Raw genomic sequence first — 25,277 nt, 5'->3', positions numbered from 1 at the left:
TTAATGGGCTGAGAAGTTTGAGACCAACATTCTCAGTCTTCAGTAAATCCATCATGGTGCTGTGGAGTTCGGAATGCCAAACTCTCAGCCCAAGGTCTAAAAGGGCTTCACTGCACTTACAATATCTGTGAATGGCACAGGCACTGTGGGGGGCCAGGGATTATGCCACTATGCCTTCGCCTGTGGTATAGTGCACCCTGCCTTAGGGCTGTAAGGCCTGCCAGAGGGGTGACTGACCTATGCCACACGCAGTGTTTTGGCGGGCATGGCACACAGGGATGTGTGCCATGTCGACTTGTAGTTTTAGGGTCACCCCCGGCAAAAATACTTCAGTGGTAGTGTGTATAGGTCAGGGGATGAGTCTCTGAGGGAGGCAAAATATATGCTTCAGCCGTCAGACTTTTGCTGGCTACAAGTTGTTGCCCCTGGCACCTTTTACAAGGGACTTACATGTAGGCAAGAGGAGTGCAAATGTAGGAGCAAAGGTACAGTTGTGGGGAAAGAACGCAAGCCCTGGGTACCTGATTAGCAGGAACCCGGGGCACACTTGGTCAAGTAGTATCAAACATCAGGCATAAAGTGGAGAGCAACCATACAAAAAGAGTCACTTTCCTACAACATGCGAGCCCTTCACTAGATGGCAAAGCATATATATCTATAGCAACACACTATGAACATATATATTTTCCATGATACAAATCATTTCCTATACTGTGGCCGCACAAGGTTCAGCAATTAACTGACACAGGATGGCAGGGTATTAGCAGGATGGGAGAAGGAGAGTCCAGGGAAACAAGACTTTTTATTACAATCCATGACGACCTCACAAAAATAATTTTTTTTATTGCATGACGATCTACCTTTATTTGTGGGTTTTTTGTTTTGTTTTGAATAGTGCGAACTTGACCCGAATGTATCAAAGCACTTTACATGAGCACTAGTTGTGTAACAGACAGACACTTTCATTTTGCTAGCCACAGGGAGAGTAAGTAATTTGCCCAGAATCACAGGATGTGTGTGCGTCACTGCCGAGTCTTGGTTCCCCCAGTTTCGAGGTCGGCCGTTCTAAGCTGTTACTAAAAGAGGAAGTTGTGTAGAAGTAGCGTACACTGCTTAGCACTATGGTTAGCTGTAGGGCTGGGCTAGAGTGAGGAGGAGGACAGGGAAAATGGCAGGTTGCACTGCGTATTTAGGGAACTAAATGCAGATATATGTGGATAGATGGTACATGATGATTAGACCATTGATGAGGCAAAGTCGATGAACTACCAAAGTAAGGAGTTAACGGAGAATTTATTAGCCTGTGGAAAGCAGGCTGAGGGACATGAACAATGTGGGTACCACAAAGGAAATGGATAAGCTCAATCTTACCACAGTCATACTGGATCAAGCGTAGGTCTGGAAACTGAGTCCGCATGTTGCAAATAATTCTATGCAGGTTGCGGGAGCGTGGTCCTAGCTCACGTTGCAGAGTTTCAGTAAGCACAGTCTGTTGCACTGTGTGTGATGGCGAAGGGTGGCAGGTGTGTACAGAGATTGAAGGTGCTTCAACGGGGGGCATGACAAAGATGAATCTAAAATTTAGAATACAGAAAATTAGGAAGCAGGCAGATGGCAACCATGGCTGACGCCACAGCAGCACAGAGACGATTAAAAATCATAAGAGGGATTACAGTAGCAAAGTCATGCGGACAGTCACTGAGGCAGGATCAACTATGTAAGTAGCCACCATTTTAGCCCCAACCATGCACACATCTTTTACACCAGCCAAACTGAATACAAGAGCCACAGCATCCTCAACCAAACCCACTACACAGAGTCCTCTCCTTATTCAAAAAATGTCCTGGGACAATTGTGCACAGTCTAGGGCAGCTCACATTCCATGTATGGGAACGCACCGGTCAATGAGGTGTTCCATCTGCTCCAGTCTCTGGTGTGGGGTGAGAATAGCTCTACTTAAGGCTTCGGTTAAATGCCAGTGTGCATCTAGGTGCTTGGTTTCAGCAAGCACCTGAGCAGCGTAGCAGTGCGCATAGCCAACGCCCCACCAGCCATCACGGCGCGTGCATGGCGTGCTGCTGGACAGGCTGCAAAGGCGGAGGATCTCAGTGCCATAGATGGGTGACTGAGCACAATGACGTTCATTAATTCGGAATAAACGGTCCAGTCGTTCTTTCCTCTGTCTCTTCCGCTTCTCTTCTAGGGATTCCTTTAGAGAGTGGGTGAAAAATATCAGTACATCAGTGAGGTGCAACACTCCACTACGAATTCAAGAAGCATATACACATTACATCACATTAATAAGCATCAAATCTCAAAATAAAACCTTGCATTTGGTAAACATCGGAGTTCTGTCAGTTATTGGTTGAATAAGACAAATTAATGGAAAGGTGGCCTTTATCACAACTTGCTTAAAACTTAAGCTAACACAATGTAATTCCCTGGCAAATGGGGACTTCTCCGGATTCTACAGGTGCTTTTTGTGGCTCCATGTATGGGGAAAAGTTAACAGCCCTGTCATCAATGTAGGAAGATAGCTTTTTATGTATTGTACCAATGTAGGGGTACTCCATGCAAAAAGTCCAGACGACCATTATTGGTTTACCTGAGCTTACTTTAATAATCCCAAGTGCTCGGTCAGTGGTGGGGTGGTTGAGCAGCTTAGGCCTATCAGAAGGAAGTGTTGAGCATTTGTTGTATTCACAGTGTCAATAAATGAGACACATTGAAAAAGAAATCCAAGACCAATGAAGAAAAAGAACAGATTTTTAAAAATAATTCTAGACCCCAACATCATCCGAATCAGTTAAGTACTTTCGGGGATAGGATTTTTACAGTAAGATGCTCAAATAACCGTCAGAGGCATGAGTCTTGAACGCCGTAATGTTCTCTAATGGACATATATATACTGCATGTATATATACTTGCAAGCGTATCTTTAGGGACTTAAGGTGCTTAGGGGTCAAAGTCCAAGAAACCACCAGCAGTTCCGTTTCACCTGTCCTGGTGAGTCTGGTTGCAGAGGGACTAGTTGAGTTGGTAGCTTGCAGTGCTACATGTTCAAGTGAATGGCAAAGTGCCTAATACTATACCATGGGTACTCACAAACTTTCTCTCGGGGGCCAAATTTACACTGTGAATTGTGCCCGAGGGCCGCACCAGTGGGGGTGGGGTCAGTGGGGGAGGGGGTGGGGCTAGAGCAATAAAAAAAAACTGACCATGAGGTTGATCACTGGTCCCTGCAGCGGACACCTTCATGCACTGAGCCACCAGACCCGGCATACACACATCTCTCTCTCTTGCTCTCTCTGTCTCCCTCCCTCCCTCTCACTCTCCCTTGCTCTGTCCCCCTCCCTCTGTCCCCCTCCCTCTGTCCCCCTCCCTCTGTCTCCCTCCCTCTGTCTCACTTTCCCTCTCTCATTCCCTCACTCTGTCTCCCTTTCCCTCTCTTACTCCCTCACTCTGTCACTCCCTTCCTTTCCCTCCCTCCCTCCCTTTCCCTCTCTCACTCCCTTTCCCCCCTTCCTTTCTCTCCCTCCCCCTCTCTCACTCCCTCATTCACTCTGTCTCCCTTTACCGCCCTCACTCTGTCTCTCTTTCCCTACCTCACTCCCTCACTCTGTTTCCCTTTCCCTCCCTCACTGTCTCCCTTTCCCTCAGTCGCTCGGTCTCCCTTTCCCTCCCTTACTCTCTTACTCCATTACTCCCTCACTCTGTGACTCCCTTTCCCTCCCTCACTCGGTCTCCGTTTCCCTCCCTCACCCGGTCTTCCTTTCCCTCCCTCACTGTCACTCCCTTTCCCTCCCCCTCCCTTTCCCTTCCTCCCTCCCTTTCCCCCCTACCCTTTCACTCTCTCGCTCCCTCACCCGATCTCCATTCCCCTCCCTCACTCCCTCTCTGTCACTCCCTTCCCCCCCTTCCCCTCCCTTTCCCTTCCACCCAGGGCGCAAGTCCTTAAAAAAGAAGTGGGGGGACGCTGACGTCACAACAAGAAGTGATGTCACGAAAGGTGGCTTGCACCTTCAGATTCATTGCCTCCTCTTGCTCGCCCCTTAGATGCGATTGCATCAGAGAAGCCAGTGCGTGGGCAGCATTCTGAATGAGCTCCAATCTCACCCCATAGAGGCCAAATAGTGAATGTGCTGCTCCATGTGCTCCAGTTATCGAGCTCCTGGTAAAATAAGTGGGGGGAAGCTGTCCACCCGCGTGGAACCTTGACTTGAGCCCTGCTTCCACCCTCCCTTTCCCTCCTTCCCTCTCTTACTTCCTCACCCGTTCTTCCTTTCCCTTCCTCACTTAGTCTCCTTTTCTTTCCCTCTCCCTCTTTTCTCACCCTGCCTCTGTCAGCCCGGGCTGAGACAGCTTCGGAGCACACACACACACACACACACACACAGATGCACTGAGCGCATTAACAGGTCTTTAAAAGACCATTAGCATGTAAATGAGGCTGTGTTGTTCACCTCTGCCCCTGCAGCTCCACTCCAACTATGGCAGGAATCCCCCGGCCGGCCCCCACAGAGCAGCAGAGTCTAGGAGTCGCGCTGCTGTAAATTAGTTTGCAGACACTCTTTTAAAAAAAAACAATTCAAACACTGGTATGATGTGTGCAATGTCCGCGGGCCGCCAGGGAAGGCTTGCCGGGCCGCCACTGGCCCGCGGGCCGTACTAGGAGTACCCCTGTACTATACCAAACTAAGTTACGGTGTGCACAGAGTCCAGAGGCATAGCAGAGGCTAAATTAGGTAAGTACTAACAGTTCCCTTTGTGGTAGTGTGGGCGAGTAGTTAGGTTTATCCAGAAGCTGTGTTATAGCTGCCCACCAGTTAGGGACCGCTGCAGCTGCTCAAGTACGGAACGCTCCAAAACTGTCCCTTGACGCGTCGCCTGTCTTCGGCGGCCCCGGAGCACGTCTCTGCCTGATCTAGGCCTAAGCGACTGCCGAGGGAGGGAACACTGTAGGGAGTTAGGGCGTTAAGTGTGCGGCTGGGAGCCTTAACGCTGAGTGCGCCGCCCTGCCATGCCGCTGCAACGAACAGTCAGGTGAGAACGGAGGTGATCTAACTGCTCCTGTTGCTGCCCCGATTACTGCTACTGAACCGGAGGCCAGGGGCGCACTTCCTCCTAATTGCGGGCAGCGGCGGGAGACCCACTGAAATTGCTTGATAAACGGGGGGCTTTAAACTTGCTAACATACCTGGGTCATTCTAGCGATCCAGTACTGGGACTGCTGAAAGGCCCCCACTTTGATCCTTGAATCCCCGGCGTGCGAGCACCTTACCCACTTATCTTCACGGCAAAGTGAGCTGCCGCCTTCAAGAGGAGATAGCTGCCATATCAAGCTGCCTACCACCGCCTAGGGTGTCAAGCCAAGCACCAATAGGGACTTAATTACAACAGAGCCACGACGAGGATTGCGGGTGGGGGCCCTCCTGCGGCTCCGCGTGTGGAGCTCAAAAGGTCGACTCTGCCCCCCCCCACACTTTACGGGACCTTGAGCGACACCTGCCCAGCTTTGTCAACTCTACGAAGAGCTGCACGCCATCTATGGGCAGCCCGACTCCGCCGGCGCGCCTTCGAGCCCAGGGGGCTTGGCCCTTGGTCTTCGTCGCCGGCGGCTCCGGCCTAGCCACGGCAGCGTCCCCTTGGATCCAGGCCAGGATCCGGATAGTCGCCGGTCCACCTTGTTACACCTCCCCCGGCGCGGATTCCACAGGCATCACATCCTCTGCCAAAGTCGTCTGTGTCCCTAGCTGGTGTCGACCCCGACCTCCACCTCAATGTAGACACGGATCCGGCGCTAACGGGTACTTTTGTGCCCCTGTTCTACCCTGGCTGTTTAAGACCAGATTGACACCCAGAGGAGGGTGAGGAGGACAGGGAGGGGTCTGCAGACCCTTTAACTGACCAGTTAAGTTATGAACCGGACTGGAGAGAGGAACTTGGGGAAGCAAGTGGTCTGGATACCTCACCAGACCTTGGCATGTTACCGTGGATACGGAGGAGGGAGCCTCTTACGCAGTGGTGTTGCATAGGGCAGCTGAAGCGCTCAGCCTCGCGCTACCTACTGTGGCAGTCAGGACTAACATCCTGACAGAGGTGCTTCAAGCGGCAACGAGCTCTTCGGAGCCCCTGCTGCCGTTTAATGAAGCCATAACAGACATGCTTTTGGGCACCTGGTCCGGACCCAATACAGGGGCTCCTGTGAATAGGAGGATTGCCCAACGCCACTGCCTGTGCGACCCCACGTCCCTTTCTCAACACCCCACACTGAGAGCTTGGTGGTCCAAGCCTCCACCTCCAAGGGCATGTTCCCTACCGCTCCACCTAATAGGGATTCCAAAAAGCTGGACTATCTTGGGAAGAGGATGTTTTCTTCCTCCAGCTTGGGACTGCGGTCGGTAAACACTGCATGTCTGGTGGGCCGTTACACCCACTCCGTTTGGAATATGGCTGTGCAAGTGCTGCCTCAGTGTCCGGGGGAGGACCGGACCGTACGCAGCGAAGTTTACCATCCGCAGTGGGCTGGATACCGCCGACTCACTAGGCAGGACAATTTCCATGTCAGTAGCCCTTTGGCGCTAAGCCTGGTGACTCTCGGGCTATGGCCAGGTCCTTGGGCCTCTCCACCACCCGCCCTGCACAGTCTGATTTTTGCCTCTTTCGTGGCTACGGAAGGGGTGCCCCGCCACTTCCCGCCCAGAGCCACAGGCCAGCGCAAGCTGTTCAGCCCCTGCGTGCCCGGAGACAAGGGAACCACCACTGTGGTTCTGGGGGCCAGCAGGTGGGCCAGTCCACCACAGCCCCCTATGCAGCAGCCTCCAAACTCTCCTAGTTCGACCTTTCAGGGCCACCAATTGCCAGTGGGCCACCTAAGTACCATCGCATGTCGAAGGATCATTTGGCCCTGCTCCAACAGGAAGTTTTGGCACTCTTGGCCAAGGGAGCCATCAAGCGCGTTCCTGTCCTAGAAGTAGGTAGTTGTTGCTATTCCCACTACTTTCTGTTGCCCAAGAAGGACAAAGGCCTGCGTCCTATCTTAGATCTCCGGGACATCAACCGCTTGCTCCGGAAGGAGAAGTTCAAAATGTTGACACTTGCTCAGGTCCTGTCTGCCCTGGAGACTGGATGGAAGTGTTGGACTTGCAGGATGCCTATTTTCACATCCTCAACCTGCCAGCCCACTGAAGTTACATGAGTTTCATGGTAGGCCAGAAGCATTTTCAGTTTATTTATTACTTGAGTTTATTGAGCGCGACAGCTACCCATGAGGGTTTCCCGGCGCTAAGCTCCCCTTTGGCCTTTGACCGTGCTCCCCTTTGGCCTTTCCAGCACTCCTCTGGTGTTCACGAAAGTGATGGCAGTGGTTGCAGCTAATCTTTGCAGATCAGGGGTTGCAGTCTTCCCTGATCTCGACGACTGGATCTTGAAGGTGTGCTCGCCCAAGGCTGTTGTCTCCCACCTCAAGAATACAGCTGAATGCCTGCATTTGCTGGGGTTCTCCATTAACGTGCCTAAGTCACACCTGATTTCCTCTCAGAAGCTCTTCTTCATCGAAGCGGTTCTGAATACTGTGAGAAGTTGGCCTGATATGCAGTGCTCACTATTCTAGTGATCACTATGTATCAGTCCAAACGACCCTTATTGATGATTGGTTGTAAGTCAACCTTATAGACCAGCTATCCTAGTATCATGGACAAGAGCAGTCTTTAGGCTAAACTCTAGAGGGCGTGTTAAGTCAGCTGTTATACCATCACATATACCCCTTGAACACCAAGTGAAAGGACACCATACAAGTTGTTATGAAAATAAAAGGATATTTATTTATAACACAACAACCCTGGACTCTTTATGAGGACAGGGTGCTAAGCACAATACAAAACTCTTAAAGAAATACTGAAAGTCGCACAATTTACACAAATGCCCGAGGGGCACGAAAAACCATATACTACAAAAGTGGAATGCGAAATTACTAGCAGGTAAGTACTACTCTCAGAGGCTTTAGAACCGCTGGGCCTACAATGCTGAACCCTTAGATTAGAAGCAGGAGGCCTAGGGACGTTGTGTGCAGAGTGGGAACTCTCACGCGTAATGCGGGACAAAGTCTATGGATACTAGTAAATGCAAAGTTAGTGTTCTCGGGCGAACTCGACTAGGTAGGTCAAAAACGAAAGTGGATCTAGACACTTAGAGAGTGGATCTACGCTGGAGCACCGTGGTACTCGGTTTACCTAGCCCAGGGGCTGCGGCTGCATAGGGTTCAAGTGTCGTCGGGAATCCTCGTTGACGAACCAGGAGCCTGAAGTGGAAGTTGCTGGCAGGCGACCAGTGAAGATGTTCCGGGCTGATCCAAGGACTGGATCAGTGAAGAAGGGTTCCTGTAAGCAGAGGGGACCGAGTTCCGAATCACTAGCCAGTGATTAGGTGGGCACCAGGATGGCACCGGACAAGGTCACTCAGCCAGGCGAAGAGGTGACACTGGATTCTGCTGCTGCACGAACCAGGGCGCTGATGTCGACCAGGCTGGAGGTCTGCGAGCTGTCCCACGTCGGATGTCTGCTGCTGGCGATGCTGGATCCGGTGAAGGAGGCAACAAGCCTTGGCTAAGGCAAGCCCACGTGGCGACACAAAATGGCGTCTGGAGTGGACCAGGAGGGTCCGAGGAGGGTCCCCTTCAGGAGGAGACTAGGGCTTGTCTAGAGGAGCTAGACCAGCGGTGAAACAAATGTAGGACGTCGTCTGGGGGGTCACTAGCCAACGGGCAAGTGACCGGACAACGTAGCAGCAACCCAGGAGCAAAAGGGCCCCACACAGATCTGGTGGATGCTGGGGGGCTGGACTTCGGTGCTTGTGCTGCTTGAGGTTCAGGTTTCTCTTACCCCAGTGCACCCACTTGAGGGCCCCTCGGTGGTCGTGATGGTTCAGTGTCGTGCTGGTTCTGATGGTCGCCGGGTCCTCTGGTCTCGTCGCACCTATGATTCTCAGCTGTGCTGTAGAGGCAGGTTGAGGTCAGAGAGGGCAGGGAGTCCGGGGTTCGTCGTGCTGGTCAGTCTGGTTCCAGAGGAAGGACGTTTCAGCAAACCGCAAGATACTTAGTTGGTGCCTGCTGCTGCAGGGTGACTACTCCTTAGTCACAAGGGAGAAATCTTGAGAAGAAGTCGAGAGTTCCTTTCGTAGAAAGTAGTTTCAGGATTCAAAGATGATCTAATTTGGAAGGGTCCCCGCTCCTACCTTTATTCTAAAGAAAGGGGCTGGTACGCGACTAGGTCCTGCCCATGGGTGGGACCAGGAAGGGGGGTGGTTACACCCCTCTCCCCTGTCCGGACTTTCCCCAGCTCAGGGGCTGGTGTGCCCCTGGAACTGGTTCAAGCCGGCATATGCACAGAGAGCACCGGAGTGCCACTTGCAGTCACGTTCCTATTCAGCCCTGCCTACCTAGGATACACAAAACCCTGTCTGGGATGGTGCTAGCACCGCCCCTGACAGGAAGCCCTTTGTCCAAGCTCTCCTCGCTGGAAGGACTCCCAGCAGCAGGAGGTCAGACTTGTGTCTGTGGTGGCAGCATCCATTTTGTGATGCTGAGGCTTGAGTTAACTTTAACCGGGGTTCACAGTTACATACATGTCGTGTCCCTCTAGACGGGTGGAATGCTAACCCCGTCGCCCGCCAGAATTGGGGAGGGGTTAGTATTCCAATTCGTATGACACCTTACTCGACATGTTTTGATAAAGCGGTACCAAAGTTGGCAAATAACCGCGAGGATTATAAGGCACTTTAAGAGTATATGGTACGCGTTATCATGGAACAGCTATTAGGACTTGGTTCCGCAAGCTGCAAACGGGCTCAGCTCATGCCAGAGCACCATCTCACATAATTCCAAGCACTCTGCCTTCAGGATTGCGAAGGCCTGCCATAGGAGTGACTGATAGGAATATATGTGTCCATTTTAGGTTTAGATATAGGTATACTATATCTAAAGCAAAGGGTGATTACACCACCTTGCCCCAGCTGTCGTGCAGCCAGTTGTGTCAGATTTAGATGGCCAGCCAGGGGTGGCATAATACATGCTGCAGCCCCTGGTAGGCCCTGGGTACACCTATGCCCTGAGTTACAGGGACTGATAAGGTGACCCAGTACCAATTGGTAAATGCACCTAAGGTACATGTGTCAATTTAGTGAGAGAACAGCTAGGCTGTGGGTCTGATTAGCAGGCCCACAGCCAGGGAAGTCGTAAACCAGTGAAGCAAAAAGCCAAAATCTGGGGTGATCATAGGATTGCAGACCCTACTCTCCTACAAACACAACATAGTTTTGGGTCTATCCTCCCGAACAGCGAGTCCGGGATATTAGGGCTATGATTCTGAACTTTCAGCTTCTATCCCAGGTTTCGGTCAGGATGACCCTCCGGCTACTGGGCCGGATGGCCTCCGGCATCCTGCTGGTCGATCATGAAACTTGACATATGCGGGCTCTGCAGTGGGACCTGAAGTTCCAGTGGGCACATCAGGGGAACCGGTCCGATTGCTTCCAGATCTCAGAGGGCACTGCACAACAATTGCAGTGGTGGCTAACGAACCAGGATTGGGTCGACGGCAGATCCCTCTCTCTTCCCCAATCAGAATTTACAGTGGTGACCGATGCATCACTCCTGGGATGGGGCAGCCACATGGGGGAGGCGGAGATGTTTATGTTTATGGGATTTTTATTGTGCACAAACACCCGAGGGTGTCTTGGCGCATATCAGACTGCCTGGGACGGAAAGCTACCAGATGAATCATTGATAGAATAACGAATCATTGATTGAATAACCAGGTTTTCAAGAGTTTACGTAAGATGATAAGAGTGGGACTGGTTCTAATGGACAAAGGAAGAGAGTTCCACAGCCTGGGGGTTGCTACTAAAAAACGCCTGTCTCCCCAGCTACAGGTTCTGGTACGTGGGAAAGAGAGGAGGTGGATGCAGGACGAGCGAAGTGATCTTTGAGGAGCGTAGATCCGAAAAGCATCCTTGACGAACCTGGGTCCTGAGTCATGGATGGCCTTGTAAGCAATACAAAGTGCCTTAAACTTTATCCGGCTCTTAACTCTTAACCAATGCAGGTGGCGTATGGCCAAAGAGGTGGGGCGGCGGCTGGGAATGCCAAGCAGAATTCTGTCCGCTGCATTTTGCACCGATTGTAATTTGGTAAAAATCTGTTCTTGCGTGCCAAGGAAGAGGGCGTTGCCATAATCCATTTTAGAAAAAACAAGAGTGGTGATCAAGGTTTTTCCTGCCCCTGGAGGGAGATATAGCAACAGCTTTTTGATCTTCCTTAGCGTATAGAAGGACTATGAGACCACTGCATTCACGTGGTGTTTAAACAACAGCTTCTCATCGAACATGATACCGAGGTTTCTGACCTTGGCAACCGGAGTGGGGGGTGGACCCATTTCACTGGGCCACCAGATGGCGGACCATTCCGGAGAGAGGTTGCCACAGGTCATCACTTCGGTCTTGTCCGAATTTAACTTCAAGCAGTTGCTTGACATCCATGAGCTGATGGCCAACATCCCTTCCTGAAATCTTGCGGCCAAGGCTGGTCCATCCTTGTGAACCGCCAACACCAATTGGCCACCAATGAGGCCTCTGGTCTCCGGCAGAGTCCGGGCTCCACATAAACCTTCTGGAGCTTTGGGCGATTCGTCTTTCCCTCAAAGGATTCCTTCCCTCTGTCCGTCGAAGAGTAGTGCAGGGGTTGATGGACAACACCACCACCATGTGGTCCTGCAACAAACAAGGCGGGTGGGGTTGTGGACCCTATGTCAGGAGGCCCTCCGCCTCTGGACATGGCTGGAACATCAGGGCATATCCTTGGTGGTTCAACACCTGGCAGGTTCCCTGAACGCCATGGCAGACGACATCAGCCACAGGTGCATGATGGATCACAAATGGTGTCTTCACTCTGAGGTGGTGGAAGGTCTCTTTCAAAAGCGGGGAGAGCCTTGGTTAGATCTATTCGCCACCGAAGACAACGCTCAATGTCAGCAATTCTGCACGTTGAATTTTGCAAGGTGGCACTCGCTAGGCGACGCTTTCAGTTGCAAGTGGAGTTGCAGTCTTCTATACGCCTTTCCGCCCATACCACTTCTGCCCAGAGTGCTGAAGAAGATCAAGTGCGACCGGGCCCAAGTTATTCTTGTGGCTCCGGACTGGGCACGAAGAGTCTGGTATTCCGAGCTGCTACACACGACCATCGATCCTCAGATCTGACTGCCTCTTCGGGAGGATGTTCTGTCACAGCAGCAATGGACGGCCCTCCACCAGAACCTGTCCAGCCTCCAACTCCTTACGTGGACATTGAGCGGCGACAGTTGACATCGTTTGACCTGCCTCCCAAAGTCTGTGATGTTATCTTGGCAGCCAGGCGTACCTACACTAAGACGGTATACACCTGCAGATGAAATAAATTTGAGGCATGGTGTACAGCAAAGGCTGTGGATCCCCTTTCTGCCGCTCTTTCTGAGGTTCTCTTGTTCATCCTTTCTTTGGCCCAGCAGAGCTCTGCTCTGGGCACTCTAAAGGGCTACCTCTCGGCCATTTCAGCCTTTCTTAGGCTTCCTGATCAGACTGGTCTTTAGTCCCCTGTTGTAAAACGTTTTCTTAAGGGCATTACTCATCTTTTTCCTCGTTTTCTTCTTAATGCCCCAGTGGGACTTGAACTTGGTTCTTACATATCTTATGTGCGCTCTCTTTGAGCCACTACACAACTGTCCTCTCAGGCTTCTAGCTTTGAAAACTGCTTTCTGGTGGCGATCACCTCTGCACGCAGGGTGAGTGAGTTATAAGCTCTTTCTCCCAAGCCTCCCTTTCTGGCTTGTCATCCAGACAAGGTCGTCCTGGGGACTAGATCTTTCTTTCTTCACAAGGTGTTTACTTCTTTCCACATTGGCCAAACTATCACTTTGCCCACCTTCTTTATGCCTCTGCATCCTTCAAAAGAGGAAGAGAGGCTCCACGGTCTGGATCCAAAAAGTGCGCTTTCCTTCTACTTGGATCGCACCAAACAATTTCGGGTAGGCAACCAGCTTTGTTGGTTACGTGGGCACCAAGAAAGGCCGGGCCGTGCACAAACAGACCATCTCCAGGTGGGTCGGTTTGTACATCAGAGCTGGCTATTCTTTGGCACACAAGAAGCCTCCAGTGAGACTGCGTGCCCATTCCACAAGGGCGATTGCAGCTACTACTGTTTTGGGACTGGGAGTCCCCCTTATTGACATCTGTCAGGCAGCTATGTGGGCATCGCTGCACACATTCACCAAACACTACTGCCTGGACAGCCATGTCTGGAGAGACGGCTTCTTTGGCCGTTCTGTTCTCCAGGACTTTCTGGAGCGAATTGATTTTGCAGACCCACCTCGGGGGTTGAGATTGCTGGGGTATCTACTCTAAGGTAAGGAATCTATACCTTGCTGTTTCTTTCAGATGAACAAGTTACTTACCTTCGGTAACAATATATCTGTAAGAAAGGTTAGTTATAGATTCCTTACCGCCCCACCCATCCTCCCCATTCTGTGAACTGACTTCTAGGGTTAAGGACTTCCTTTCAGGGCCCTAGTTTTGTGCCCTAGTGTCTTGTATGGCTCTGCGCCTCTGGCGTGGAAAGTCGTGTACAGAACTGATGTCAGCGCGCGAGGGCGGAGTCTATGTAGCTACACCAACGTCATCCCGGCAAAGACGACGAACGAGGAGTCGACCTACGCCACACCTTCCTAGGTGCAGGGGTACTGCTGACGAAAAACTTTCCGGATCCAGTCTTACGCCTGGAGGTAATTCGAAGGTAAGAAATCTATAACTAACCTATGTTTCTTGCAGATATATTGTTACTGAAGGTAAGTAACTTGTTCTACAGGACTTTTTCCCATATTTACAACCCCCTACCTGACAACATAGATGGGGACGGGGATGGTGTTTTTCATGTACCTCATGAGATATTCCCATGAGTGCCGATTTCCTATGAGATGAGGGCTCTTTGGAGGAGGACTGAGACCCTTCTAGGCCTCTTGAAGATACCTTTCCTCGCCTTATTTTTCCCACAAGAAGGGCAGTTCACAAATTGTGAATGCATGATTCACCAGAAAAAATATATTTTTAAGTCAGAAACACAGTCTTTTGTATTCTAGGTACTTAACCCCTTAAGCGCTGCCGTCGGCCAATGGCCGACGGCAACGCTACCTCCCCAGTGCTGCCGTCGGCCATTGGCGCACGGAAACGCCCGCACCGCGGCGAAATTACCGCCGCGGTTAACGGGTTAAAACCGTCAAATTATAGCAAAAACAAGTTTTTTTTTTAAAAGAGAATTTCTTGACAAAATATAGAAAAAAACAGCACAGCTCAGTGCTCCAGGATATTAACAGTAGGAAAAAGCAAGCCTTTGCAATGCAATAGGTCTCGCATTGGTGAAAGCTAGAGCTCTTGATGTTGAAAATGACAATATTTTTAAATGTTGTTCTTTTGTATGCAGTGGAGTGATATTGTTTTCATAGCGCTATCACCATTCGTATGACCTTGCAGTGCTGGAGTACCAGAAAATGGTAACTTGGTTAGCAGACAGCGCTACGAGGCCTTCGGGTAGTAATGCGCTCTACAAAACCCACTTTCATTTCATTTCATTTCAGCAGCGAGGGGAGACAAGAGTAATATGCAGGCTGGAAAAACGAGTTTCTGAGCTATTGGCATTGTAAATGGCAATGCCTTTTATGAAAAATGACAAGGCTTTGTCATGTACAATAATAAAAGTAACACCTATTGCATTGCAGAGCGCAGTTCACGCTTAAAGTAAAGAAAAAAAAAAAGGAGCGTGGTGTCCCTGAAGCTAGCACTGCGCTCGGTATTACATTTTTAAAAATAATAAAATAAACCGAGAATGGTGTCCCTGAAGCAGGCGCCGCGCTCCACATTGAATTAAAAAATAAATAAATAAATAAATAAACTGAGCAAGGTGTCCCTGAAGCGGGTGCCCTACAATAAACTTTGAAAAAAAAAGAAAAAAAGAAAACGAAATGCAACTTAGGTTAGGAAGCGGCTGCCATTACCGAAGATGGCACCCCATGCATGCTGTGCCCCTTAATGAAGTAAATAGCTCTCTGAACTGGTAATGAAACCTCCAGAGTTAAGACACAGTAAAAGATCAGTTCCTCATGGGTGGTAACAAATGGAGACAAGGCAGTAACATGAAGGGACTAACAAGCATAATAATGAATCAGAAGCCAGCATTTACCAAGGACAACGACACCAGCCAAGGGCGGAGATTCGCAGAGCGAGCAGTGCCAGATGTCTCCATATCACCAGGGGCACCATGTTACAGTCCTAGGCACTAGTTCAACAAAGCCTGGTTTGCAAGCTGTGTTAGTCCATTTGGATCACGTGAAATAAGCCAAGACTACAACTCCCAGATGCACCAGGTTTTTTATTAAAGGTTTGTAACAGTAAAATGATGTCCCTGATGAGAGAGGAGAGTCATCTGGAAACCTTTTTTTAGTGGTTATATTGTTAAAATAGGAGAGTCACTCCAAATATATTTTAAGTCCAACATTTTTGTATAATCAACATTGTGGTAGTGTATTCAAATAAAGTCGTGATTCATGAGTCTTCCAAACAATTAGTAGAGTACATTCACTCTGTTAGGGTATTTGTGGCTCAGTGTGCCATGTCAACCCTTTCTATGACACTTAGTACAACATGAAGTGCAGAAATTAGATGCACTGTGATCACAACAACGCTGTCATGGGAGTAAGAATAATGCACTTGCTATATGTGACTATAAGCAATAGCTATACACAACTGCCCTGAGGAAGCTCTGTGTTTCGGAATGTAGGGCATTGGCTGTACTTTGGAATCATTTAATAAGAATATTTAATAAAGAACCACTTTTACCACAAATACTCCAACAACGTAGATGGACTTTATTCATTGATTGAAAGAGTCATGAATCAGGACTTGAATTGAATACGCTACTGCAATTCTGATTATGCAGTAATTTTGGACTTAGAAATATGATTGGAGTGCCTCGCACATTCTATAATATAAAATTTTTGATTTCTTGGGGATCTGAAGGTTAACTGAGGGAGTAGGCACCCTTATTCAGACACTACATTGTGTGTGGCAGCAATTACAAATGTCTAAGCTTTATACAAGCCGCGGCCAACTAGTTAGAGTCCAACATCATTTTACAAGTTCACTCTAATTAATGTCAACATAGCCAGGCCTATGCACAGGGACCGAGCGTCCACTGGGGCAGCAGGTGCACTGTGCAGTGGTACAGGGGCCCAGAGGCCCGAGGGGTCCGCTGAACATTGATTATTACTTTAATTTATGTTATTGGATGAGCCATTCATGGGAAAGTGTCAATGGCAGAGATAGAGTTCTTATGTCACCAAGGCCCATGCATAAGTAGCTCGTCCACGCAACGTTTTCTCTTTGCATTTTGGGACATGTAGTCCCATTTAACAACCGGATCGATAGCGCTACAACCGGATAATGCAAAGATGAAAATTGAACTGGATGAACTGGTCGCACCTGGACCTAGGACATTTTAGAGCTATCTGTTGGTAAAATTAAATAAAAGACAACGTTGGTTAATCTTGCCATTGTATCGCTGCATTTCTCCAGACACTGGGCTGACAGTTTGGAGTTTCTATTTCCAAATCGCTTTTATCTGGTGTCTTATTCCTGTGAGTTCCTTTGAAGAACATTTCTTCACAAAATGCAGAAGGGCACATGTTTGTAAAGGCAAGTCCCAGGACTGAATGTATGCACGGTTGCCGGCTGGCATGGAATGGGTGCCGCGGTGTTGTGGCTGCCAAATGTATTTCGTTCCGTGGCGACAGAAAACGAATGCTTTGTTAAGCAGGTCTATAATAAATGTTTCACCTGTTTTTGCCCTTTGCGCCTAAAGAACAAGTTACTTACCTTCGGTAACGATTTTTCTGGTGGATACAGTATCTGCCTGTGAATTCCTCACCTTGTGAAAATCCCCTTGCGTCAGCAATATTCAGAAATTCTTTTTGTAGCTTCGCGCCGACGTGGACGATGTCGCAGAGGCACGGCATCACGCGCGACTCCGCTGATGTCACCAACTCCATAATAGGCCACGCCGGCGTGATGACATCAGTTCCGCCTTTTTTTCCGTGCCTTCGAGGCACACGGACGGACCAACAACAGTAGATATATACACAGTATACACAGTACACAAATGTCAAGATAACACACATAGTGTGAAACCAACGCAGAAAAGCAATTGAAATATAACCTCTCCTTTCACAATAAAAATATATACATTACAGTAACTCAGGTATAGAAGAGTGGACAACGGGGAGGCTGGTGGGTCAGTGAGGAATCCACAGGCAGATACCGTATCCACAAAAAACGTTACCGAAGGTAAGTAACTTGTTCTTCTGATGGATACATCTGCCAGTGGATTCCTCACCTTGTGACTAGAGTCCCACAGCAGTCCCCACTCCCGGAGGAGGGTGTCCACTCTCCTATACCAGAAAATCTTGGAGGACAGAGCGCGCAAAGTGGCCGTCCCTCCTCACCTCGGAATCCAAGCAGTAATGCTTCGCTAAAGTGTGGAGTGAGGCCCAAGTCGCCACTCTACAATGTCCTCTACAGGTACACCCCTGGACAAAGCAGATGTAGAAGACTTTGCTCTAGTAGAATGAGCTCTTATACCCTCTGGAAGTTCCTTACCAGCCAGAGCGTAGCAGATCTTGATGCATAGTATAATCGATCTTGAGAGAGTGCGCTTGTGCACAGCTCTTCCTTTTCTGCAGCCAGCAAATCCAACGAAGAGCTGGTAATCCACTCGATAGTCCTTTGACCTATCAAGATAAAAGCTCTCCGCCCTCTTGGGGTCCAGACGGTGAAGTTGCTCCTCCTCCTTGGTAGGGTGAGGATAAAAGGTAGGAAGGGTAATGGATTGTCCTAGATGGAAAGGAGTTACTACCTTAGGCAGAAAAGCAGCCCTGGACCTGAGAACCATCCGTTCAGCATGAATGGTCAAGAATGGGGGCTTTTAACTAAGATCTTGAAGCTCACTTACCCTCCTTGCCGAGGTAATTGCATCCAGGAAGACCGTCTTAAAAGATAAAAGTCTCATGGGACACTTGTGCAAAGGTTCGAAAGGAGAACCCATCAGAAATGTAAGCACAAGATTCAAGTCCCATTGAGGCACAATAAAGGGAGTAGGAGAAAATTTATTTGTAAGGCCCTTTAAAAACCTTAGAATCACAGGAGATTTAAACAAAGACGGCTGATCCGGCAGGCAGAGAAAAGCCGACAAAGCCGAAAGATAACCCTTAACTGTAGCCACAGCAAACCCTTGCTGAGCCAGGAAAAGAGCAAATTGAAGTATATCAGATAAACAAGCCCTCAAAGGGTCAATGGACTTCTCCCCACACCAAGACACAAATTTAGACCATCTGTATGAATAGATTGACTTAGTGGAGTCACGCCTGGCCCATAAAATGACATCCACCACATCATGTGGGAAAGAAAAGGAATTCAGGTTGCCCCGTTCAATCTCCAGGCATGAAGGTGTAAGGTCTGGAGGTGGAGGTGTAGAACCTGCCCCTCCATCTGAGAGAGGAGATCTGCCCTGAGAGGGAGACGGAGCGGCGGGCACGAGGAGAGGTGGAGAAGATCTGTGTACCACACCCTTCTTGGCCAATCTAGGGCGATCAAAATGACTTGGGCCCGGTCTTGACGAATCTTCCCCAGAACCCGAGGAATCAAGGGTATGGGAGGAAACGCGTAAAGGAGTTGTGAGTCCCAACTCAACTGAAACGTGTCCCCCAAGGCTCCCTGCATCGGAAACTGGAGACTGCAGAATGACGGGCAGTGAGCATTCTCGTAAGTGGCGAACAGGTCCACCCGAGGAGTTCCCCACATCCGAAAGACGTGACTAACTACCTCTGGATGAAGCCTCCACTTGTGGTCGGCTCAGAACTGCCGACAGACTGTCTGCAGGCACGTTTAGAATTCCGGCCACTTGATTTGCCATCAGTTAAACCTGATGATCCTGAACCCAGGACCAGAGACGCAGAGCCTCTCTGCAGAGACACTGCGACTCCACTCCTCCCTGCTTGTTGACATACCACATCGCGGTGGTGTTGTCCGTCGGGACCTGAACCGACCGACCACGAAGGGAAGGGAGGAAGGCCTTGAGCGCTAGACGTATCGCTCGCAACTCTAAAAGGTTGATTTTCAAGCAACCTTTCCTCTGGAGACCAAAGACCCTTGATCTCCAGATCCCCCAGATGAGCACCCCACCCTAGAGTGGATGCATCCGTTATCACCGTGGCCACCGATGGAGGTAGATGGAAGGGCTTTCCTTGAGACAGATTGCCCTCCACGCTCCACCAGGACAGATCCGCTGCCAGCGTGCATGGTTGACCAGCAGAATGCAGGAAGCCATCAGACCGAGCAGACGAAGGACCTTCAAGACTGGAACGACCGCTCCATTGTGAAATAAAGGAATCATTTCCTGTATGTCGCGAATCCGTTGAGGAGGAGGGAATGCCACACATACAGTCTTATCCAGTACTGCACCAATAAACAGGTTGCGCTGGGAGGGCACCGGGTGAGATTTTGAGATGATGGAGCACCTTCTCTGGAGATTCCGCCTTGATCAGTCAATCGTCCAGACAAAGGAATACTAGAATCCCTGTTCTTCTGAGATGTGCCGCCACCACAACCATCACCTTGGTGAAGACTTGAGGCGCAGTAGTAAGACCAAACGGAAGGACCACAAACAGGTAATGCTGTGATCCCACCGTAAAACGGAGATACTTTCTGTGCGACTTCAGGATAGGGATGTGAAAATATGCATCCAGCAAGTCGATCGGCACCATCCATTCTTCTTCCTGCAGCGCTTTAAGAACCTAGGCAAGGGTGAGCATCTTGAACTTCTCTTGCTTCAGGTAAAGGTTCAAGATCCTGAGATCCAGGATTGGCCGAAGTCTGCCATCCTTCTTGAGGATCACAAAATACCAGGAGTAGCATCCCTGACTCCTTTCCTGCTCTGGAACCACCTCTATCGCACCTTTTCTCAACAGTGCCAGGACTTCTTCCTGCAGAAGCAATAGGTGGTCTTCCGAGCAAAAACCTTGGCAAGGAGGGTAATTTGGGGGAAATTCCCAAAAAAGGAAGAGCATACCCATTCTCCACGAGATTGAGAACCCAAAGATTGGACGTAACCGATTCCCAATCCCAAAGAAAGTAGGTAAGCCAACCCCCTACAGGACCCGCATGATCCAGAATGGCGGATCTAGAGCTGCTTTGCGGCTGTGGGAGGAGGGTGGGTAGAGGGAGAGGAAGAGGAGGAGGAAGCTTGACGACCTCTAGGACGAGCTCTTTGCCTGCCCCTGCATGACTTGTACAGCGAATTTTGCTGCACCGAAAGGAAGACCTGCCGAAACCTCAGAATCTTTTTCCATCAGTGCCCCTGGACTGCAGGTCCTAAGATTTTGCAGTCGCGCTGCTGTCCTTAAACATTTCTAAAGCAGCGTCAGCCTTTTTTCCAAATAAACCTGACCCATCAAAGGGCAAATCCATCAAGGCAGCCTGAACATCCGCAGAGAATTCAGAGGTCTTCAGCCATGCAGCTTTCCTGGTGGCCTCTGAAGATCCCCTCACTCTAGCCACTGAGTCAGCAGTGTCCAGCCCACTCTGAATGACCTGCCTAGCAGCAGCCTGAGTGTCAGCAACCACCTCTTGAAAGTCCTTCCTATCCCCCTCAGGAAGCTTTGGAACCAGCTGTTTGACTGAATCCATCAATGCATGGATATAGCGTCCTATTAGACAAGAAGCATTTGTTGATTTGAGGGCCATACTTGCAGGGGAAAAGACTTTCTTTGCAGCCTGGTCCTGCTTCTTCGATTCCTTCTCCCCAAGAACCTGTGGAAAAGCACCCGCAGATTTTTTCAAGCTCTCTGATAAGGGCTGCGTAGATAAAAAGTCTGGGTCACCAGGCGCCACTCTGTACCTTCTCGCAACAGCACTCGAAACAGCAGGAGCTGTAAGTGGTCTCTTCCAAACCTCCGATATAGGCTCCGCCAAAGCATCATTGAATGGGAGCATAGGCTCGACAACAGAGGAAGGTGAATGAAGGACCTCTGTTAGTAAGTTGGACTTATACTCTGCAGTAGGCAGTGTTATATTCAACAAATCTGCAGCCTTCCTTATAACTATATGATAAGGTGTCACATCCTTAGATGGGGCGTCAGAAACAGAGGCCAATTCCCAATCAGGAGATAGCTCAAGGCCACTAGCCCCTCCTAGATCATCGAAGGCATTGTCCGAATTCTGCAGCTAACCCTCTTCTATGTCTGCATCACGGTACCTCTGCTCTTCCAGAAGCCTCTGGCCTTCACACCTCGACATCTCCTTCAGGAAAGACGTCGAAGGATCCGGAATCGACTCAGTCGAAGCCGGCACCGAACTCGAAGCTGGAGCACCAGACCGCTGAACACGAGTTCGGATCGGATTCGGCATCGGTGATCTTGGCGTCGAAGCCTTCGGCGGCGCCGAAAAATGCCAAGGCGGCGTCGGAGCTGACATGAATGGCAAGAAAGGTTCAGGGGCATAAGTATGAGAAATACCCAGATTGTATGCCAATGGACCAGTGGGACCAACCGGTGCACCAGAGGGGTACATAGCCCTGGAATACACTCCATACATAGCATTCAGGAACTGAGTAGGGTCCTGACCTGGAGCCGAAAAAGCTGGATAAGAGCCCACAGGCTACTCTGGAGGGAGCAGTCTTCTCAACTTTGACCTCTACCTCAGGCCGATGGACCGGGGTCGATGAACCCGCAGGCAACGGAGCCTCCTCTCCTCCTCCATATTCTTCTTCACCGTCCTGGACAGGTGAATGAGATGGAACCGGAGACTGATTCAATATCGGCTTCGGTGAATGAACGGGCGAATCCGCAGGCGAAGCCTCACCCTCGGAGACTTGAACCTCTGGAGTCGGAGTCACCACATCCTTGCAAAGCAACTTCACCTGCGACTTCGGTCTCGAGCCCGAGTCCTTCCCAGAGTGATGACGAGACTCATGACCTCTCTTCTTGTGCTTCTTTTTTGACCTTGAAGCATGAGCCGAAGACTACCTCGAATGCGACCTCGATCGAGACCTCGAACCGACGAGTCCGTGACCTTGATCTCTTCTTGTCCTTCAACTTGGCAACAAGGAGCTTAGCCTTCCTCTCTCGAAGTGCCTTGGGATTCATCTTCTTACAAGTAGAACATTCTTCGACGTCGTGGTCCGAACTCAAACACCAAACACAGCACTCATGTGGATCCGTAATCAACATCATCTTACCGCATTCTCGGCACAATTTGAATCCAGTCTTCTTCGTAGACATCTCGACAGGAGACAAGAAGCAAGAAGACACCGAAAAGAACAAACAGTAACTAAGTTACCAACAGCTACAGAGGATTCCTCGAAAACCATTAGCGTAGACGACGCGGAAAAAAGGGAACTGATGTCATCACGCCGGCGTGGGCCTATTATGGAGTCGGTGACGTCAGCAGAGTCGAGCGCGACGCCGTGCCTCTGTGACGTTGTCCACGTCGGCGCGAAGCTACAAAAAGAATTTCCGAATGTTGCTGTTGCAAGGGGATATTCACAAGGTGAGGAATGCACTGGCAGATGTATCCATCAGAAAATTTGCCCTTCCCCCGCCCCCCAATGTTTTGTTAATTCACAACTCTCAAAAAAGCTGCACCAAATAACTTGTGCAAACGTGTAAGCCCTCTTGGGCAGCAGAGAAAGTGATAACTGATGCTGAAGGCGCCTTAGTGCCTGCAGGTATGAATGTTCTTAAATCGAAATTATTAACCGCTAAGAAAAGTAACTGGAGGAGTCTCAGAATGAAAAGGAATGGTTTCCCATCGGTACCGATGTCACACATTTCAACCTTTAAATAGCCAACGTGTTACATAGACTCCAGAGTCACCCGCAGATGATAGATTCTTGTGAAAAGGTATGTAAATTAGTACCCGGAGAGGGCACCCATTACAAAACCCACACGTTTACCGCCCTTGGGGAGCGGGCGTGCACTCTATTTAGCTCATAAAGCTGAGGCGGTACTCAGGCGCTGAGCTAGCCTCTGGGAACAGGGAGGAAAGGGGCGACTCTAGGGGTCTCACACAGTGCCTCGACGGCCTGTGTCTCGGAGCAGTGATTACACTTTGAATATGAAAAGGATGCAGTCCTGTGGTGCCCAGCCCCACCCTATCCTATTAAAAGCCTGCCCTCCGAGCCGTAGGGGCGTTGAGATTGTAATTATGAACACGGCTTGAAATTAAAACAAGCCGCCTTTTTCAGAACCTTTACAGCAGAATACATCAGTGATCACGTACGTGACTGAAGTCAGCAATGCCGTCCTGAGGTGGGAGGTGATCAGCAGGACCTCTGGGGGCGGAGTCATAACGGAGACAGTGAGAGGATTCAAAAGAGGCGCACAAATCACGAGGAGCACCTTCCCAATCAGCCTGTCTCAGTGGAACACTACCGAGACGGTGACTTGCCAGCCGCAGATAGTTTCCTGTGTGCTTCCGCCGCTGACCATCAAACGGAGCTCAGGTTTCGACTATTATTTCTGTGCTATGTATTTACCGAACTTAGATTAACGCACACGTGTACCAAGGACGAAAGGTCAATTTAAACTAAAACAGATGTACTCAAAATTTGGAACGACAAAAGCGCTTCAGAAAGAAAGTTGACACGAACAAAAAACAAAGCTTAGTCCATAGGGATCACAGTTTATCTTTTTTTAAAGAGAATACAACAGTTAACAAGCTTAAAAGACACACTCACAAAACAGAGCGAACCTTTGTGGTCCGTTAGCCAGGGGTTCCGGATTAGTTGCATCCCTGTGAAATTGATCCAAAAACAGAAGAAGCACGCGAATGCTGCGCGCGCCACAGCGAGACATGTGGTTTCAATTATCGCGCCTGTGCACGGGCACGATATTTGAAACCACATGATGGCATGGTGAGCGTAATAGACACCAATAGGCCATGGGCAGAGCAACGCACCCGCCTTTGGCCTATTGCGTGCAGTCTTAGTGAAAAACACGCACACAAAGCTCAATCGTGTGGCACAAAAGGAAAAAGCACACGCACAAGGGTGTGCGATTCCTACGTCACTCTCTGAAACCCCATTTTCACCTACTAAATGTCTCGCGCTGCACGAGCAAAGCTGCACACTGCAAGGCTAGGCGCGAGACCTAAAACCTGACCTGTAATATGTGGTGTATAATAGGATGCAGGGGGACTGTGGGGTATTAAATACACTGTGCCTGTTTTTTCTGTTTTGCTTTAAATGCAGCCTAATGGCTAACAATGCCTCATTTCCTTGCATTTTCCTTTCAAATAAATGCGGAGGTTACACTTTATGGTCTCGCTTTGTTTTACTGAAATGTTTGACAATTGTGGGATGTTATTAAATGGAAACCCAATATAATTTCTAGCCTCTAATAAAGAAAAAAATAATAATAATAAATATATACAAAGAAATGTTAAGACAAACCAGAGGAACTGCCATGGGTTTCTCTTTCTCTCCAAACTACGCAAATCTGACTATGGGGTGGTATGAGGAAAAACATGTCTGGAAAGCAGAAAATGACAAATTCATGGAGAAAATCATAATGTAGTCTCGTTTTATCGACAACTTATTCTTCATATCGGATGGAACAAAAGAGGAATTTGCTGAAAACTTTGTAATACTGAACATAAACATAGCAAACGTGAAATTCACTTATGAGATAAATGTCGAATCAATCAATTTCCTGGATATGGAAATCTATGTACTGAACAACACAATTCAAACAAGACTACATAGGAAAGAGACATCCACAAATGCAATCCTACATGCTGAAAGTATCCCCAATAGGGAACTTCTAAGAATCAAGAGAAATTGCTCAGCAGAGTTGGAATTTGATAAATACATCTGAGACACAATAACTGTTTGGAAACTGTAAATACCCCAAAATGATTACTGAAAAGGGTTGTAAGAGAGCACAAACAGTAGAGTGAATACAATCTCTACAGGGTATGAAGAAAAATCAGGAAAAGGACAAAGATAAGAAAATCAGATTAATAAAAACCGTCTAGGCTAAAACAAATCAAATTACACCAATACTAAAAAAACATTGGGGAATCCTAAAATTAGATCCTACTGTTGCACAATCATGAGTGATCATCCGAATAGAACATACAAAAGAGAGAAACGA

General features: G+C 49.2%; 1 protein-coding gene across 1 annotated transcript in view; it reads right to left on the bottom strand.

Annotated features, from left to right (window-relative positions):
• Nucleotides 1-25,277, bottom strand: part of SRCAP (Snf2 related CREBBP activator protein) — a 1,720,489-nt gene that overhangs the window by 409,238 nt on the left and 1,285,974 nt on the right. The window contains exons 26-27 of the mRNA XM_086931673.1: nucleotides 1,899-2,209; nucleotides 1,372-1,574 (exon numbers count right to left, since the gene is read on the bottom strand). Coding sequence (XP_086787799.1) covers nucleotides 1,372-1,574; nucleotides 1,899-2,209 — 514 coding nt within the window. The remainder of the gene's footprint in view (nucleotides 1-1,371; nucleotides 1,575-1,898; nucleotides 2,210-25,277) is intronic.

The sequence above is a fragment of the Lissotriton vulgaris genome, chromosome 7, assembly GCF_964263255.1.
Source record: "Lissotriton vulgaris chromosome 7, aLisVul1.2, whole genome shotgun sequence".
Lineage (NCBI taxonomy): Eukaryota > Metazoa > Chordata > Amphibia > Caudata > Salamandridae > Lissotriton > Lissotriton vulgaris.
The sequence above is the reverse complement of the archived record's forward strand: the minus strand, read 5'-3'. Positions and strand labels throughout refer to the sequence as shown.